General features: G+C 39.3%; 1 protein-coding gene across 1 annotated transcript in view; it reads right to left on the bottom strand.

Annotated features, from left to right (window-relative positions):
• Nucleotides 1–3,214: 3,214 nt before the first annotated feature.
• The window catches only part of GRIN2C (glutamate ionotropic receptor NMDA type subunit 2C), a 73,433-nt gene continuing 57,640 nt past the window's right edge, over nucleotides 3,215–19,007 (bottom strand). The window contains exons 8-12 of the mRNA XM_058173116.1: nucleotides 18,295–18,524; nucleotides 15,581–15,741; nucleotides 13,565–13,752; nucleotides 8,923–9,155; nucleotides 3,215–5,105 (exon numbers count right to left, since the gene is read on the bottom strand). Of these exons, the coding sequence (XP_058029099.1) occupies nucleotides 3,561–5,105; nucleotides 8,923–9,155; nucleotides 13,565–13,752; nucleotides 15,581–15,741; nucleotides 18,295–18,524 (2,357 nt within the window). The 3' untranslated portion in view covers nucleotides 3,215–3,560. The remainder of the gene's footprint in view (nucleotides 5,106–8,922; nucleotides 9,156–13,564; nucleotides 13,753–15,580; nucleotides 15,742–18,294; nucleotides 18,525–19,007) is intronic.

Genomic DNA, 19,007 nt, shown 5'->3' with positions numbered 1-19,007 from the left:
CAGCTTGGTGACCACTGGTCACTTTCTCTCAGCCCTAGGAAGGAGGTAATGGCAAACCACTTCTGAAAAACTTTGCCAAGAAAACTTCAGGGACTAGTTAAGCTAGTCACCAAGATTTGTAAAACTGACTCGAAGACACAGACACACAGCAAGTTATCCTCTTCAGAATTTTTTTAAAAAATGTATTTTCTCTTTTCTAAAGCAGCACAAATGATGTATGGTACCCAGCTGCATATCCCATGCCTTATAAAACCCTGCCCCCTATTGCATATTCTTTTATATTTTAATTGATAATAATAAATGTATTGCCCTTGGTGGGGATTGGGGTTGCGGGAAGTGTCAGTACAGCTGGTGTTATGTTTAAAGTGCCTTGAAAGGAAAAAAAAAGAGTCAGCACTGCAGATCTCAGTGTAATTTTCACAGTTTATGAAGTATGAAGGGTAAACAGTTTTTTCTTCATTTGTTAGAAATATTTCCCAGAATATTAGTAGAGAAGACTGAAGATTGATTATGCATGAAGGACATAGATTATTTCCTATGTCCCCAAGATCTACCCACAAACATAGATATCAAATCCTGTGCTTTAGCCATGGCCATAAACTCCCAGGGGTTTGCAAGCAAAATATTTGCCATTGAGAAACAGGATTCACCTGGAGGGAGAAAAAAAAGAAATCTAGCAACTTCAATGACAATAAATTTTGAAGACTCAACACAGCTCTTTGCTGTCGTTGTATTGCTCAGAATAGAATATTATTTTAATGCAATGTTTTAGTGGATGGCTTTATGGTCAACAATGCTTACATAAGAGAAGCCAAACGAAAACATGAGCGTTGAGTTAGTTACTGTCCATTTCCTAATTTTTTCATCAAGAATTTCTCAGTGGAGGTTACGTTCACAATGGTGAGAAGGGAAAATGAAAATGAAATGCATTGGTCCTTCTTGTAGATAACCTGGGGCAGGACTTGGACGGGAAGAGGATAAAGTTTCTGGTCCTGCCAGACCTCGCAACAGTTGTTATAATAGTTTTTTTTTTTTTTGTTTTTGTTTTTTTTGTTTACATTTATACCCCGCCCTTCTCCGAAGACTCAGGGCGGCTTACAATGTATAGGGCAATAGTTCTCTTCCTTCCAGACCAGGTGAGGCACTCGGCCCCTCTTATTATTTAAGGTCTAACCAAATTTTCTAGGGGAGGTCCCCTACTGGCATAGGTGAGGCATCTTTAATAGGCTGATGATAATCCAAGTTGCATACCTATACCTGGATCCAAATAGGCAATGCTAAGGCCTGATCTGGTGCCTATAAACTGTTAAAAATTGGATGGGGAAAGAAACAGCTTGGGCTTATCCCAGCCAAATGGAATCACTGTTGAATTAAAGTCTTCCAAGTCCAGAAAAAGAAAATCCAACTGACCCTAGAACAAAGCAGTACTCCCCTTGTGGAGAGCAAGTTTGCAACCTGGAGCTTCTCCTGTGCTTCCTGCTGTAATAACAATGGAAGTCACGGCAGAAGAGTCCTTTTCCAGCTTCAGCTGGTACATTAGTTGTGGCCTTTCATGGAAGAAGAGGTTTTACTATGGTAATTCATGCTCTTGTCTCTTCATAACGAATGGAATTCGCTCTATATGGGGCTGCCTTTGAGGGCCAATTGGGAGCTACAGCCAATTCAAAATCCAGCTGCACAGAATAACAAGTGAAGCCTGCTTTAGTCATGTAACAATTGGCAACACCACTATTGCAGAACTGCCAGACAGCTTCTGAGTGGAATTTAAGGTGCTAAATGTCTATGGAGATTCTCAGTCACCCAAGTCATGGTTGTCTCAAAGGTGCTTTTTCAAAAGGCAGCTGGACTTGGTTTTTCAAACAAAGGAAAAACAAAGTCCAGTTGCCTTTCGGAAAGGCACCTTTGGGACAATTTAAGGTGTGGATTATTTTCTGCAAAGCCCTATTTTGTTTCAGGCTGGCTATCTGCAAGACTGTCTGCTCTGAGTGGCATATGCCCATCTGATAAAGAGCCAGCAGAATGTGCATGCGATGGGTGCCTCTTCCTGCATAGTTTCAGCAAGCAAGCACCTGGGGCAAGCCTCTCATGGAAGGGACAAGGGCAGCTTACCTGCAGGGACAAGGATATAAGGGATACATGTCTTCCCATCTCTAAGCAAAAAATAGTAGCAAAAAATAACATTCCTTTTTGCAATTCTGTCCGCAGACAACGTGAGTGAAATAGCTACCAATTGTTTCTTTGCTTGTTTTTCTCTAGGCTCAACTATCTATCATCAGCATCCCATTAGTTCTGGAGTTCTTCTTGGCTCCCAAATCTTTGCCTTTTAATTTATAGCTATAAGCTTCAGCGTGTTTCTGGAATTCTCCAAATATATAGAAAGCTTGTATGTTGGCGATCTCCTTTCATTTGCAAACCAATAAACCAGTCTGCATTTGCTGTTAACATAAACTGTTTTTAAAGACAGTCAACAGGGCCACTGAATGCCTCTCTGGTTGATCCCTTCTAAACACGGGAGCCTTCATTAGACTGCTACAAATATCTTATCCAAAGCTGGAAAGCTACACAGCTGCTTCTTCTGATGCCTTCTTGATATAGACAAATATTTCTGCCTGAATTTGAATTTTTGGTCATGCTCTGGGAGTATGAAAGACACCTGAATGATTCTGGAAAATTAGTCTGCATAATGAGACAATAACATTCTCATGAATACTTTCCTGTCACCTGTATTTGCTCAGCAGTTCAAATTTGATGTGGCAATAGCAGCTATTGTTTTTAAATATGTCTTTTATATAATGCTGTACTTTTAAAAGGACAAGAAAGCCTTTTTACTGTTTTAGGGATAGTGTAAAAGACAAGACTTGCCAATGCAGCCAAAAGCTACATGAGAAAAAGAAAAGGGAAGTTAATACATTTTAACACATGGCATTTGAGGCTCTTTAGGAAGAATCAGAGGGTAATGTAAAACACTAAAAATATAGTATTTGCCCGTTAATCATTTATATAGTTCCATTTAGATCAGTGCATAGGGGTAAACAAGATAGTCCTAATTTTTATTAGGATGCTGTCGGCCCATTTCCAGCTGTGTTACGGACAGCATGCTCTGAAAAATAGCTGGCACTGCGATGTAGATGTTTGACACTGGAATCGATGCGGCTTAAGCTATCCACACAGAGGCTGCATGCTGTGAATTGCCATCAGGAGCCTTTTGCATGAAATGAGTGCTCCAGTGCTCAGCAATGGAAGACTTTGGAATGCAGTCCTTAAAGTGCCTTCGACTGGGCTTTGAGTGTTGCTTTGATCTTAATTCCAGCAGGAGATAAAAGAGAAAGGTCACTCGCTCTTGTGTGTACAGAGGAGACTGTGACTTTTTCTTAGTACCGGTATCACAGGGAGAAGGAGATCGATAGTTCAAGACGGTTTGTCATTTGCCCATACGAGTCTGTTTCTAGAGTGCCCCCACAGAAGTGGTTTCTTGTGCATGAGAATGATAAGTTACGCATTAAGCGCCGGCACTCTTAGCGTCACCCTCTCCCCACCCCACCCCCGCCTTTTTTCCATGATCAGACTTCAGATTCTAGGCTAGATATGCGCCTCCATGATCTTGTTGCACAAGGGCTGTGCATCCTTGGGGTTGTCGACGTATTTCCCCTCTCAGTGTTGGCCATCTGAATAAACGTTGGATAAACCCTGCTCTGATTTCTGCAGTCTCTCTGTGTGCTATCAAAGTATGTCGCCCTCTGTCCATCCTCATGGACTAAGAAATCCCTGCTGCACGAGGGCCAGGATGCCTGACTGAAGCAGTGCTGGGAGGCACTGGATTGTTCACATAGGTGAGAAGAGCCTGGATGAAAACTTCTCCAATAAATAGGTAAATTTGGGTATGAGTTCACATAAGCATATTGCTTCTGCACTACAGCTGAAGAAGCCCTGTGTATGCCTGAGATGTTCTGTAGACAGGCCTCTCGATAGGATGGAAGCCGCATAGATTGTGAATGTAGCAGCTGTTTCTCCTTCCAACTGATACCGTCGGCCTGCATACATTTCCTATTGCACGCATTGCTTGGCCTAAGGGCATCAGGAGAATGGTGGTGGACTCCATGATGGATCCCAGGCAGCAGTCTTGCTTTGGGGATCAAGCTAGCTTTGGGAAAGAAGTCCAGGACATCCCTGGAACTGGAACACTTTGGTGGATGCTTCCAGATGCCTAGAGAATGGAACTGTTCATGCTGTTCCAAAGTTGATCTTGAAAGGCTAGCTGTATAGGTCTCCTTTTCTCTCCCCAGCTCTAGCGGGTCGTATTCTTTATGTGCAAAAGGTCTACAAGTTCTGTTGTCCTTTGGGAAGGAATTATATATGCAGGGATGAGGCAAGTAGTGAGTTTCCAAATTCTTTTTCGTTTCAGAAGAGAAAGCTAGCCTTGACTCCTGGGTTGCACTGCTATGCTCACCTTCTTTATACAGGTGATCATTCTGGTGGAATTTTTGTTTCCCATGGCCTCTGGACACAGGGAGCTTATGATTATGTGGAGAAAGTTCCTGAAGAGCCCTGATTGGGGAATGAGGAGCATCAGTAAGAGAACTTCCAATGTGTTTTCTGAGGTTAGCCTGAGATGTGGTTACCAAATACTGTGGAGAGTGGTACACAGCAAAACCTGGAATAATCTTATCTTCAGAGCAGTTGCCTTGTAATTTGAGTGGATGGAGTATCGCTGAGTGCTCAATTGTCTCTCCACAGCTTTCATTGGCTGGTCCCACAGTTTGCTGAGGTGCCAGAAGCAAGGGTGGAAGGTTCCTCCCAAGCTTCTCAGTTGTTGTAGTGTTGGAGGAAGGAGCTGGCCTGTTTGACCCACTAGTGTTTTGAATCACAAATTGAGGAGTCCTTAAGGAGAAAGTTGTTTGGAAGTTTTCACTCCTACTAGACCAGTTCTCTATAGTGCGTGTAGCATTTTCCAGTGAGTTCCCAACACTGGCTGTTGATACCATATTCTTGGCTGCCTGCAGCATCTTAAGCACATTGGCTTGAGCAGAGTTAGCAGTGACATCTGGTTTGTAAACACGAACAGGACTCTCCAGGTTCTGGACTCCATTAAAACAGCTGTAAATACCCTGGGAATACAAGATGAAACAAAAAAAAAAGAATGACAAATTGTCTTGAGAAGGAATGACCCATGGCGATACTAAATTACCATTTTTTTGGCAGAGAGAACCCATAAATATTGAATAATTTCCTTTATCTGAGCAAAACTAAATGCAAAAATCATATAAACCTATATACAGATTCTTCACCCTTGAAATAGGAAGATTCAGAGAGAGAATTTTCTACTAAAATTAGTTAGGGAAGATTGAACAGAACTTTTTTAAAATTTCTTTTCAATTGTTGGTCTTATGTAGAAAATCTTGATTCCACAATGAAGATCCAATAGCTCACTAAATAGTGATTGGAAAGAACTGCTCCCTCTTCTACAATGAGCTGCTCATTCAGGCAGATGTTGTAGTATAATGAAGCTATCTTCTTTTTATCTCAGTATGGAATCGTATGTTCAAGTTGTTAGCTTCATAACTGTCTTCATTCTGTATTTTAAAGTGTTTGCTGCTTAATTAAATTTTGTAAAATATTCCTTGAGGACCCTAATAATGATTGTTTGAGATGCAATGAATCTAGTGGCTGGTTAAGAAATTTCATGTAACTAGAATTCAGAAAATGTTTCTCAAATACATGACTTTAATTTAGGCATTTAAAGCATTTAACAACAAAAGGAAATGAATGTTTTAATAGGTTAAAACTCAAATTGTATAAATAGTTATTTTCTGTCTTGCTTCTATTTACGCATGACTTGAAACATAAGTATTTTTATTGTGCTTTTATTGCTTAGCTAAGGTGTTTATAATGGAAAAGACAAAAGGACTTGAAAATGTATACGCAATATAAATGTAATAGAACTCAACAGGCAAATAAATTCTTGTTCAATAAGCATGATTGTTTTCTTTCTTAGTAATTGTGGAAGCTGTTTTCTAATTACTTTATTTTCAAATACACTTCACACAAATTAATATTAGTGGCACCTTTCTAATTTGTTTTTAGAAATCCTGACAGCACACCCCACCTCATGAATCTATACCAGGGATGTTTGTTAGAATGGGATTATTAGTAAAGTTGAAAACTCTCCAAAAGCAGTTTAGAATAAGTTTTTGGGGACTTGCCCAAATACCAGCATGCTCTGCGTGGGGCAAGTTTGAAAACCAGTGTAACCATAGTTGAGATATTGGATGGAAAATGTCGTACTTAAAATTATGACAAGTTATGAGCAGTGCAAATCCTTAAGTCTTATATGCACAGGAATAATTCTCATAATCAACTTCCAGATTTTATTGCATCGTCTGAACTGGCAATCATTTTAGTTTGTATAAAGATTGTATTGCCTAAAACACTCATAATTTGCAGCTCTTCACCTCTACACATGTTGTTATGAGTGAAGACAGCCGAAGTATCTTCCTACCTACTAGAATTACTGAGTTGTTTGGAATCAGACTATTATTATTCACACAGTTTCATGAGAACTCTTACTATGCATTTAGGCTGTCACAAGTTTAATAAGATTTAAAACACCTAGAGAGAGCAGGCGGCCTTATGTGGAAGGGACGACGACAAATGATTGAATAACAAATAAGATTGTTCCTTATGCATCAGTTAGCTGAAGCTGGGTTTAATTGATTTATGGCAGCACTTTGACTAGACAGACCTAAAGCTGCAAACTTGACAAAGGAACTGAGAGAAAAACAAATTTATTATTATTTATTATTAAATTATTTACTGCATTAAATTTGTTACTATCTTGCCACATATTTATCCCATAATTCCCAACCAGTTCTGCTCCAAAGGATTTTTGGGGTGAGGCTTTGATCACAATTTCCAATCCAAACAGCCTATTGAAAACATAGCCCATCAATTTAAGCCCTTAGTCCATAAACTGACATTCAAGTACTATGTTTCCCCCAAAATAAAATGGGGTCTTATATTAATTTTTGCTCCAAAAGTTGCATTATGGCTTATGTTCTGGTTAGGTCTTATTTTGGGGGAAATACAGCACTAAACGCTGCTGACGATATTAACTGGGGCTTATTTTTGGGGTAGGGCTTATAATAACAGCATCCTGAAAAATCATGCTAGGGCTTATTTTCTGGTTGGGTCTTATTTTTGGGGAAAGAGGGTATCACCTCCTTTGTTGTGGCTCTCTCTGGAGACCCAAAACGGGGGGGAATTTTGCATCTAGAAAATAACAAATCTCCTATCTCTTGCACACACAATGATTTGAGACTATTTTAACCAAAATATGGGAAGTAAAAAATTAATTTCCCTTTAAAGAGAGAAAGAGTGTCATGTATACTCCCCTTAGCAAGAGTCACAAAATTGCTTTTTGAATGAATGTCTTGGCAACTCAGAGCCTAGAGCATTTGAACACATTGATGATGCTACTAATGTTTTGCTAGATATCCTGTTGTGTAGAACCAATTTTTAAATTCTGTTTCTTATCTTCATACTTGTTTTATTTTCATTTAAAAGAAAAATGTATTTTCAAAAAAGATAGTATCTAGAAATGGGTAGATACTAAGATACTAAGCAGATTACACCAAGTTGATTTTATGTTACAAAATTATAATTTATATAAGTATAAATTGTAAAGCCCTTACTATATTATTATAAATGTTAAAAAAAAGAAAATGAAAAGCACCCTAAAAATATAGATAGTTAATTTGTAGAGTCAATTTTAGCGTAGAACTTATTCTCTGTAAGGTGATGTTACCCCTAAAATCAAGAAAACAGCATGCAGTGAGGTGATGAGGCTGTTGAATTGGGAACTGGCGCCCTGGAGAAATTGCTCTTTTCCAACTTAATCTATCTCTCAGGATGGGTTTACACCTCAGGCTAAGCCATATCTTTAGTCATGGTTTACCAGATGAACCACAGCTGGTGGAGTCCACCCAAAGTGTTGAACTATAAGTCATGTTTCATAAATCACAGCAGCTGAATCCATATATTACTGCTTAGTGCAGTTTGTGGAGCTCAGCCTCAGAACAGTTGTTGTGGAGAAAGGAGCACACTGAACAGTAGGTGGAACACAAATCTAATGAATGAATTAATAATTTAAATTGCTCTTTTTTTAATGAATATTTATACAAAAGAATAGCCCTAAAAATAAAGAGCATTTCCTGGGGGAATGGAAGAAGGATTTTGATAATGATTAGTATGTTCATCAGATTTGTATCCCACTTCTGTTTGTGCAACTCAAGGCCGCTTGCATTATGTTGCTTCCCGCCTCCTATTTTCCCTACAACAACCCACCCTGTGAGATGGGTCAGATTGAGAGAGCGTAAATGGCTCAAAGTTTACGGAGCTGATTCTCATCTTAACAGAAGACTAGAACAATCAATCTTCTGGTTTCAAGGCCCACACTTCCATCCACACCAAGAGCTGGTCAGCCTCCATTCTACTCACGCTTTGAAGATCTGCTGCTTTTCACAGACCTTTGGCAAGGCTGAATGAAATCTCCTTGAATAGTGTGGGTTTGTTTCTTTTTCCATCCCTACCCAGCTCTTGTTATCTTTGCCAATCTTTATTTGGGTTTATTATTATATACAGGTAGTACATATCAACTTACAACCATTCATTCAGGGACCGTTCGAAGTTACAATGGCACTGAAAAAGTGACTTATGACCATGTTTCACACTTATGACTGTTGCAGAATCCCTAGGGTCACAAGTTCAGAATTTGGATGCTTGGCAATTAGAATGCATTTATCATGTTTGCAGTGTCCTGGCATCATGTGATCCCGCTATGCGAGATCATTTGGGAATTTGGGCAACAGAAAAATGCAATAAAAATATGATAAATAAACAAACTGCCTGTGCAGGAACATTACTTACCCTGCTTATAGCTAGAAGGAAATCAAGTTTGTGGGACTTTGGCACGGAATGCCGCAACTTCCAAAACACTAGGTGTTCCCAAGCAAAGACAAGCAGGCTCAGCCCCATTGCCACCAGCAGCATATAAAAGACCCCCGCCATGTTATCAATGTCTAGCTTACTGCTCATCACTTCATTCTTTTCATTTTGGCAGATACCAGACAACCACACAGTCTCCAGTTTTTGGGTTTCACCTGCAAAACGACACACAAATAGACAAAGGGTAGAAGAGGGAATGCTTTTAGCTAAAGAATCCATCTGACATTAAACAACATCCCCTTCGTGGGCCAACTCTTAACATTTCTGGGGAGGGGAGATGTTTGGGGTGCACAAATTTCACAGAAAAGAATAAAAAAAGGATTGTCTTGTTCTGAAAAGGGGTTTTGCTATTCGGTTTTTTTTAATGTCTGTGCAAAGTGACCATTTTAACATGGCCAGATCCGAGGTGGAAAAAAAACATGGGGTAGTAGCTTCTTCTCCTACAGTGAATCATATTTGTTTATTTTTGTTTTTGCTACTTCTGCATTTATGTGGCTGAACTAATGATGTAGGCAAAACACAATTATGATTTCAAGTTTTAACTTCCAAGCAGTGCAAATGTTCAAGGGATCCAGGGTGTAGCTATCATCTTCCTTCGCTCCTATGGAGTTCACAACCGTGAGCACCTGGCAGGTGCAGCCTTTTAGATCAGTGGAACAGCATGAGTGGGTAGTGACCAGCTCATTATCCTGACCGCCAGTTTCTCATTTAAATCACAAGATTAAAAGCAGTATGCATGAAGCTCTGCATCGATGTCAAATCTCTGTATCTGAACCAGATATTGAAAACATACCAAATGTAGTAGTACTCTCAATTAAATTGACAGACAATTAGAATTGAGCTAAGAGGGATCGCTATAAGCTTCCAAGGCAGACATTTTCTGGAGCACATTGCCATACTGAAACCTTTAATCTGCTAACAAATAAAGCTATAGTTTAAGCCAGAGATGTCTCTAAAACTTGCAGATGCTGAAGTACATAACTGAATATATAAGTCTTCTATGCATATGCATTGTCTATTGGTTAAATCTATCTCTCCCTTTACATTAGTTTGGTATCTCTTTCACAGGAATGGCATCCAGGCAAGCAGGTGTCAGTGATTATTATTTTTTGAATAGGCCACTGCTGATAATTAGGATATACCCACTCAGTGCTCCTGCTTGCCAGATCAGAAAACCCTGGGAGATTAAATCTAAAGGCATACCTAGTTTACCACTGTGTTTGCACAGTGAGCAGGTGAGAACCCTAGAAACAGGAACTGCAATAGGATTTCCATTCGGATTCCAAGGAGTTAGAATAGAATAACAGAGTTGAAAGGGACCTTGAAGGTCTTCTAATCCAAACCCCTGCTCAGGCAGGAAACCCTATACTATTTCACACAAATGGTTATCCAATCTCTTCTTAGAAACTTCCAGTGTTGAAGCATTTACAACTTCTGGAGGCAAGTTGTTCCATTGATAAATTGTTCTAACTGTCAGAAAATAACTCTGTAATTCTAGGTTGCTTCTCTCCTTGATTAGTTTCCATCCATTGCTTCTTGTCCTGCCCTCAAGTGCTTTGGAGAATAGCTTGACTCCCTCTTCTTTGTGGCAACCCCTGAGATATCAGAAAACTGCTGTCATGTCATCCCTAGTCCTTCTTTTCATTAAATTAGATATAGCCAATTCCAGCAACCATTCTTTATATGTTTTAGCCTCCAGGCCCCTAATCATCTTTGTTACTGTTCTCTGCATTCTTTCTAGAGCAGGGGTCACCAACCTTGGCAACTTTAAGACTTGTGGACTTCAACTCCCAGAATTCCTCAGCCAGCTTTGCTGACTGAGGAACTCTGGGAGTTGAAGTCCTCCAGGCTAAAAATTGTCACGGTTGGAGACCCCTGCTTTGGAGAAAGACACATTCCATGTGTGTGCCAGGACATAGCATAGGGATCCCAAATTTGTTTTTTAACTTACAGCACTTTCTGTAAGTGGCATAAATATTTATTTTGCTTTCCTCTTCTCTTTCTTCTCCTTCTACGTCTGGTTAATAAAATACTTCTCCTAAATTTCCCCAGTTCTAATGCGTATTAAGCACATGCCTGCATGCTTACTTATAGTATATCAACCACTTATTAAAGCTGCTGAAGTAGTGGAAAATTTAATTCCTGCTGAAGTGAAGAGAGAGAGAAAGATCTCATCAGGGAATTGCCAGGAGTTTGACTTCATTTAATATGAATCTTTGCAGGGCAGAGGACAACAGTTTTCCAAAAACTTTTCAACATTTCTCCAATGACTAAGGAATTCGTCATCAACATTCAGCACCAGAATTTTGAGGAAAATACAGAATGGGTAAAATGCTGTTGGTGTCTAGGGCAACATTTAGCCCATATATTAGGAAATAAAGAGGAAATAAGAACTAATGATGCCTTTCATAACTATTGTGTTACTGTAATAGAAAAAAAAGTAACTTGAAGTAAATGCTTTCCATTTTAATGAATTTCACTTTGCTGAAGCTTTGGAGCTACTTTTATTTTCATCTTATAATTCAATTTTAATTTATATGTAAGAGAATAACAGAGTTGGAAGGGACCTTGGAGGCCTTTTAGTCCAACCCCCTGCTCAGGCAAGAAATCCTATACCATTTCAGACAAATGGTTGTCCAATCTCTTTTTAAAAACTTCCAGTGTTGGAACATTCATAACTTCTGGAGGCAAGTTGTTCCATTGATAAATTGTTCTAACTGTCAGGAAATTTCTTCTTAGTTCTAGGTTGCTTCTCTCCTTGATCAGTTTCCACCCATTGCTTCTTGTTCTACCCTCAGGTGCTTTGGAGAATAGCTTGACTTCCTCTTCTTTGTAGCAACCCCTAAGATATTGGAACACTGCTATCATGTCACCCCTAGCCCTTCTTTTCATTAAACTATGTGAACAGCACATTTGCAAATGATCAACGAGAGAGTGGGAGTAGCCATTTGTCTTCTGGTGAAAATATCTGCCCTCTTCCCAGGAGTTAAATGCTCCCGGTTCAGACCGGATCGCCCGACCCGGTAGCGATGGCAGCGGGTGGTTCAGAGAACCACAATCCCTGCCGCCCTGCATGCCTAGCTGAGCCGCGTGATAATCAGAGGTTTTTTTTTTAACTTTTAAAAGCATTTTTTCTACAACCTCTTCGGCCGATCGTAAGAGGTTTTTTTTCTGAGTTGCCTGATCGTAAGAGGCTTTTTTTCTTTTCTTTTAAAGGAAAAAAAAATTGCCTTTACATTTTTTTCTTTTAAAGGCAAAAAAAAAAAGCTTTTAAAAGAAAACAAAAGCCTCTGACGATCAAGCAACTCAGCTGGGATCGTCAGAGGAGCCTTTTAAAAACATTTTTTAAAAATCTTTTCAGCCGAAGAGGTTGTGGAAAAAATGCTTTTAAAAGTTAAAAAAAAAAAAAAAGTTGGCCATGCCCATCCAGTCACATTAGCCCCACCACCACCAAGCCATGCCCACAGAACCGGTAGTAACAAATTTTACATTTCACCACTGCCTCTTCCCATCTTGCAGATGCTGCTTTATCCTGCTTTGTTTCTATCAAAGGAAATAGGAAATACAGTTGTAAAGTTGAAAAATCATTGAGTGGAAGGCCTGAGAGGATGCTTACTCATATGCTACAGGTATGTCTCTCTATCTCCCATTTTTATTCAATATCCATAATTTTATATGCCACAACAATATAGATATTTAAATTCTGCAGATATTTTTCTATTACAGGTAGACCTTGACTTACAACAGTTCATTTAGTGACTGTTCAACATTACAACAGCACTGAAAAAAGTGAATTATGACTGTTTTTCACATTTACGATCGTTGTAGCATCCCCATGGGTCACATGATCAAAATTCAGACGCTTGGGAGCTGACTCACATTTAATGATGGTTGCAGTGTTCCAGGGTCATGCGATCACCTTTTGCAACCTTCTGGCAAGAAAGATTCACTTAACAACCTTGTTACTAATTTAACAACTGCAGTGATTCACTTAACAACTGTGATGAGAAAGGTTGTAAAATGGTGCCAAATTCATTTAGCAAATGTCTCACTTAGCAACAAAAAATTGGGGCTCAATGGAGGACTACTTATATAGATAAAAAATGGAATTTATCATATATGAAGAATAATGGGTTTATCAAGCTTGATGTTTAACAAAAACATTTATTCTTAGATGTTAGATAGTTGCAGCCTCAAGGTTACAATATTGAACCTGTGATACATGCTCACTTTTTATCTACAAACGGGCTAGTGTAATGGGAAAAAAATCATCAGTATTATTGCATTTGATCAAGGTTTAATGGTAGTTTCAAAAATGGATTGCATGTTTCCTACAGAACATGTAATATAATATCTTTTTGTTATTTTCTTTTTCCTTTGGTTCTTATGTTTGGGGGTTTTTTTTGTTGTGTTTTTGTTTTACGCCTCTGTATTATAATAAAGAAAAATCTCTACTCTGAACTTGGCAAATCATTGTGACCCTGGAAGAAAACAAATAGGATGAAGCAGTAATTTCTCCTAAACATTAGCTAGCAACGTGTGACTAACAGAGAAAACAACCCACCATCTCCCAGGAATTGCAGAAGAGCTAAATCAATTGTTCTCTTCCACTTGGAGTCCTTCTGGAGGGCAATGCCATAGCCAGTGGTGGCAAAGACTTTCCCACTGCCAATGGTTACCAGCTTGCAGCCCTCATCTTTGCCAGCCATGTAATTGAGCACTGCGGCATCATAGATAAAAGCATCCAGCTTTCTGGAATCAAACACACAGAAAAAGCAGATTAGGGAACAATTGTTATGAAACACAATAGGAGGAACCTAGGGACTCCATCCACGTTGGGAAAAGCTGTATTAGACAATAGGAATGTCCCTGTTTTTAAAATGACTCTGAAGAAATGCTTTGAACTTTGTACCAGTATAGCATGTCTCTGTTATTTAAGGGAATCTGATCTGTTTTCAGGCTTCTCAGACAAGTCAACATTTCAAGGCAACCTCAATGCTTCTCCAGGCTCACTTGAAAGCCAGGTAAAAGTCAGAATGCATTAATGAATACTTGTCTTCATGTGAGGTCTGAAGCAGGGGTGAAATTCAGCTGGTTCTATCTGGCTCGGGCGAACCAGTAGTGGCGGCTGCAGGAGGCTCCGCCCACCCACGCAGACACCATGTAGTCCCTTTTCTGCAATGATTTCAGCCTCTGCGCATGCGCAGAATGCTTTGCACATTTGTGGATGACGGCGCATGCACATTTGCAAACCAGTAGGAAAGGTAAGTGAATTTCACCCCTGGTCTGAAGCCATGTTCCAAATCTTTTTCAAAGCATGCACAATCCTGCTTGTAGATCAGGTACTGCTGGATTTGAACTTATCAGAGAATGCCAAGGCTGCAACTTCAGCTGGACTATAGACTACTGAGCCATTCTTCACATACAAAGAATGACCCATATGCCAGGTGAGTACATAAACCTGATCAAGATATCTTTCATCCAATTAGTATTTTCATCAAATATTTTATCTGTCGGGCTTCCCACTAGAGTTAATTGTAAATTAATTCTTGCTTTGTTGATTCTTATTTAATCCTATTCAGGGTACTACCAAAATCCTAATCAAAGAACTACCAGGGAGAACACCCCACCCCACCAATACTGATAGGCAAGCTCCTGTATATAAATAGGGAGCAAACCCCACAGTCACAATTGAATGGGACAACTCGATATAGCCAACTGCCATGGCCAACTCACTACGGCCAATTCTCCGTGGCTAACTTTCCACAGCAAACTATGCAAAATAATTTTAAAATAATTTTAATTTTTGTAATTCACATTTCATTTTGTCCCTCCTTTGGCATACTTTCTTTCATGATTCTATTCCACTATTTCTTTGATATTAGTATAAGTCTTGTCCCACGGTGAGTTGGCCATGGTGAGTTGTTCCACAGTGAGTTGGCCACAGTACGTTGGCTGTGGTGAGTTGGCCATGGTGAGTTGCTGTAGACCCAACTCACTAGCACTGATTATGTTTCCTAGTAATGAAATATCTGCAAGCAAGACAACCCAGCTCAGAGCGCACCAAGGACTTGACAGTTCAACCCTAAGCTACATATATGCTCTTCTACTGGAGACATCAAATTGTTTCTTCACAGGTTCACGTTTTCGGATAGAGAAGGGACTAAGTAAGGTTGTAACATGAGAATATGCAAAAGTGCTATCTGTAGGCTGAAGACTGGTAGAAGTTCCATAATAGTTAATGCCATAAACATTAACAATATATAGAAAGTTCGGGCATCAAGGACGTTTTAACACACGAGGAGGCTACCATAGGCTGCCCCTTCTAATATAGTATTATACTCAACACATCTGCCTACTATTTGAAAGTAATTGTAGATACAGCCGACTCAAATTGGAATGCCTATATAAATTTTTCCTCACCGAAACAAAGTAATTACTACAACCTGAAAGGACTAAGTCCTAGAAATCAATGTTGGTGCTACGTCAAAAGGACTAGAGACCTTGTCCTAATCAGATCTCATTAGAAACAATATTATTAGACACAGGAAATCTTGAGGATGAAGAAATGAAAAGCTACCCCATTTTGAGGCTGACGAGGGCATCTTCCACCGAACGCTGGTTGTATTTTACCATGTGGGAATGCATGTCGTGGTAATTGCTCCGGATATTTCTCTCTGTACTACCATTGGGAACTGTTCCAAATCGGAACGGAGGGTACTGCTCTTGAGGTTTTTGGAACTGAAAAGGAAGACCAAAAGAAAATAGTTGGTGTATTTTATTCAGCGCTAGAGTCTAGCCCAGAAAGAGCTGTGTGCATATTTGTGTACCTTCCATTTTACAGGTTGAGAAAGGAGGTTACATACACATTCATTTTATTTTAGCAGATAACTTTGATTGCCACAATGTTCCATTTACGTTTTACAGAGAGTCATGATACATTCAAGGAAATGAAGAAAGAAAAACTGCTATCTTCAGTCATATCAAAGTCAAATATAAGAGCACAAAATGGTTTCCCAGAAAATTGCTTTGTTATAATATAGATACAGAGACTATTATTTTTTAGTAACTTTTGCTGTTAGCCAGAAATGAGTTTTCACATGGCTGTTTTCCAAAGACTGGTTTCCTATGATAACAAATACTTATATAAATTCAGGTTCTGACAATTATCATGCCCATGAAAGACAACTGAGTGGTCTCCATGTGTCTTGCATTTTGACTTTTTTTCATTTTTAATTATGTGATGTTATTTGGAAAATTTATATGGCCATCGATCTGAAAGAAATAACCTGAGTGACTAACAAATAGTGCATTAAACTGTGTTCATAAAAAAAACCAATGTAAAACTATATAGAGTGCAATAATAAAATATTAAATAATAATGAAATAATATAAACATAAAGCAAGGGAATTCACACATTATTAGCAACTCATACACTGCCATATAAATTGGGCTTTAGTATCTTGGCTCTAATACCTGAGGAAACCAGGTTATTCTGTCCTTTAAGAACAGGGTCTGGTTATCTGTAAGTTCAGGAATAAGGCTGTCCCAGGGGGCAGGCTCTGAAGTAGAGAAAACATGTCTCCTGGGTCCCATAGGATTTATTTATTTTATTTATTTATTTATTTTTCAAATTTATATACCGCCCTATCTCCCTAAGGACTCAGGGCGGTTCACAGGCAGTTTAAATACATATAAATACAGATTAAAAATGACAATTAAAAAACTTATTCTATTGCCAAATTTAAAAATAGTATAAATAATAAAAACCCCTTAAAACCCATAACTTTAAAATCTAATCCAGTCCCGCGCAGATGAATAAGTGTGTTTTAAGCTCGCGATGAAAGGTTCGGAGGTCCGGAAGTTGGTTCAGAGAGAGTTTTGTCAGGCGCAAAAGACCAGGTCCACATGCAACATTTGATTTAAGTGATTTATTGCTAAAAGCCCATGCGCATGAAATCTTCTCAACGAACTGTCAGCATCTGCTTAGAGTTAGATATGGATCAACAAAAGTCAAGTGAGGTTGGACTTTGTTTGTGGCTATGTAGTGATTCTAGGCTGATTCCTCTTTTCACCTCTTCGCCTGACTCTGCCATTCCTTCTCCAGAGCAGGCCCACCCTGATGGACCTGGCTGAAACCAAGGGAGAAAAACCTATTCCAAAAATAACCTGGCTCTCTGCCATGCAGGGTTTTAATGGTGATGACAAGCACTTTGAATTGAATCTGGAAATCTATTTGGAACCAGTGTGCTTCTTGTAGTATTGATGCATTTATCAGTTTATTTATTTATCAGTCTGAAAGAGCAACTCTGGCGGTGTACAAATAAAATATTAAAATATAAAAACGATATATAACATATAAAAAGAGGCATAGATGATTAAAATCCAATGTTAACTAACAGAAGGGGGAGGGTCTTCAGGGCTGCTCACCAGCCCCATGGCTGCATGATCCTCTATGAGCCCCCAAGGAAGATAGCAGAACAATTATTACTGTTGTGCCTCACACGGCCCTAAACTTCTATTCAAAATGACTCTGGAGATAAACCAAATCCAACTTCACAAACCTTCACTGATTATCAACAGCGTCTTAAACCATGTCCTAAACAACAAACCTCAAAACCATACTTTGAGCCAAATGCTCCCGGTTTGGACCGGATCGCCCGATCCAGTAGCAATGGCAGCGGGTAGTTTGGAGAACCCGTAGCAAAAATCCCTGCCCGCCACCGTGCCCAGCTGAGCCACACGATCATCAGAGGTTTTTTGTTTTGTTTTTTACTTTTAAAAGCATTTTTTCTCTGGCCGAAAAATGCCTTTAAAAGTAAAAAAAAAAAGCCTCTGATGATAGTGCGGCTCAGCTGGGATCGTCAGAGCCTTTTAAAAGCATTTTTACCACCTCTTCAGCAGAAGAGGTGGTAAAAAATGCTTTTAAAAGGCTCTGTTGATCCCAGCTGAGTTGCCCGATTGTCAGAGGCTTTTAAAAGCATTTTTTCTACAATCTCTTCAGCCTAAGAGGTTGTAGAAAAAATGATTTTAAAAGTAAAAAAAAAGTTGGCCACACCCACCCAGTCACATTACCCCACTAACACCAAGCTACGCCCACAGAACCGGTAGTAACGAATTTTACATTTCACCACTGCTTTGAGCTCATCAGCTCCCAGCAGCATGGCCGATAACAAGGGATCCTAGGACAAATGGAGGCATCAAGTTGCTACCATTGACCTTTCTGTTGACTTACTCCATTAATGCTGTTACCACCTTCATATCATATTAATTAAATCATCATTATTGCTCACCTTCCTATCGCTCAGCCCAGAGACGGTATCAATATATTGCTCCTGGATCATGAATGCTGCCAAGTTTGCAGTGTAGCTGGCTAAGAAGATGACAGCAAAGAAAGCCCAGATGAGGACCATAATTTTACTGGTGGTGCCTTTGGGATTTTCAATGGGAACAGAATTGTTGAAAACCAGAGCCCAGAGTAGCCAGATCGACTTGCCGATAGTGAAGGATGGCCCACCGGACTCTAGAAGGAGGAACATAAATAACAAGTCTTTCTTGAAATAAGAAACACGTCTCTTAGCAATACAGTAAACCTGTAAGCAGTGGTGGGATTCAGCCAGTTCGCACCACTTCGGGAGAACCGGTTGTTAACTTTCTGAACAGTTTGGTGAACTGGTTTTGGAAGAAATAATTAAGGCAGAGAACCGGTTGTTAAATTATTTGAATCCCAACACTGCCTGTAAGGCATAGTTTTCATCCTCAGTATTATGAGTGCCACCTGAGGGATGCAACCTTGAAGACTTTTCATTCATTGATACAAAATTTTGTAAAAATGAGCATTTTTAGTAGTGTACTTTGGAATTTGCATGCTTTGCTTATTGTTTTAATCACACATTAACACTTTTGGAGATAAAACTGTCTCTTTAGAACTAAAGCTAAATATTGTGGTTTATCTTTGCTAGCTGATGGGAAATAACTAGAAATATTCAAAGGCCGCAAAATAAAG

The sequence above is a fragment of the Ahaetulla prasina genome, chromosome 2 (genome assembly GCF_028640845.1).
Source record: "Ahaetulla prasina isolate Xishuangbanna chromosome 2, ASM2864084v1, whole genome shotgun sequence".
Lineage (NCBI taxonomy): Eukaryota > Metazoa > Chordata > Lepidosauria > Squamata > Colubridae > Ahaetulla > Ahaetulla prasina.
The sequence above is the reverse complement of the archived record's forward strand: the minus strand, read 5'-3'. Positions and strand labels throughout refer to the sequence as shown.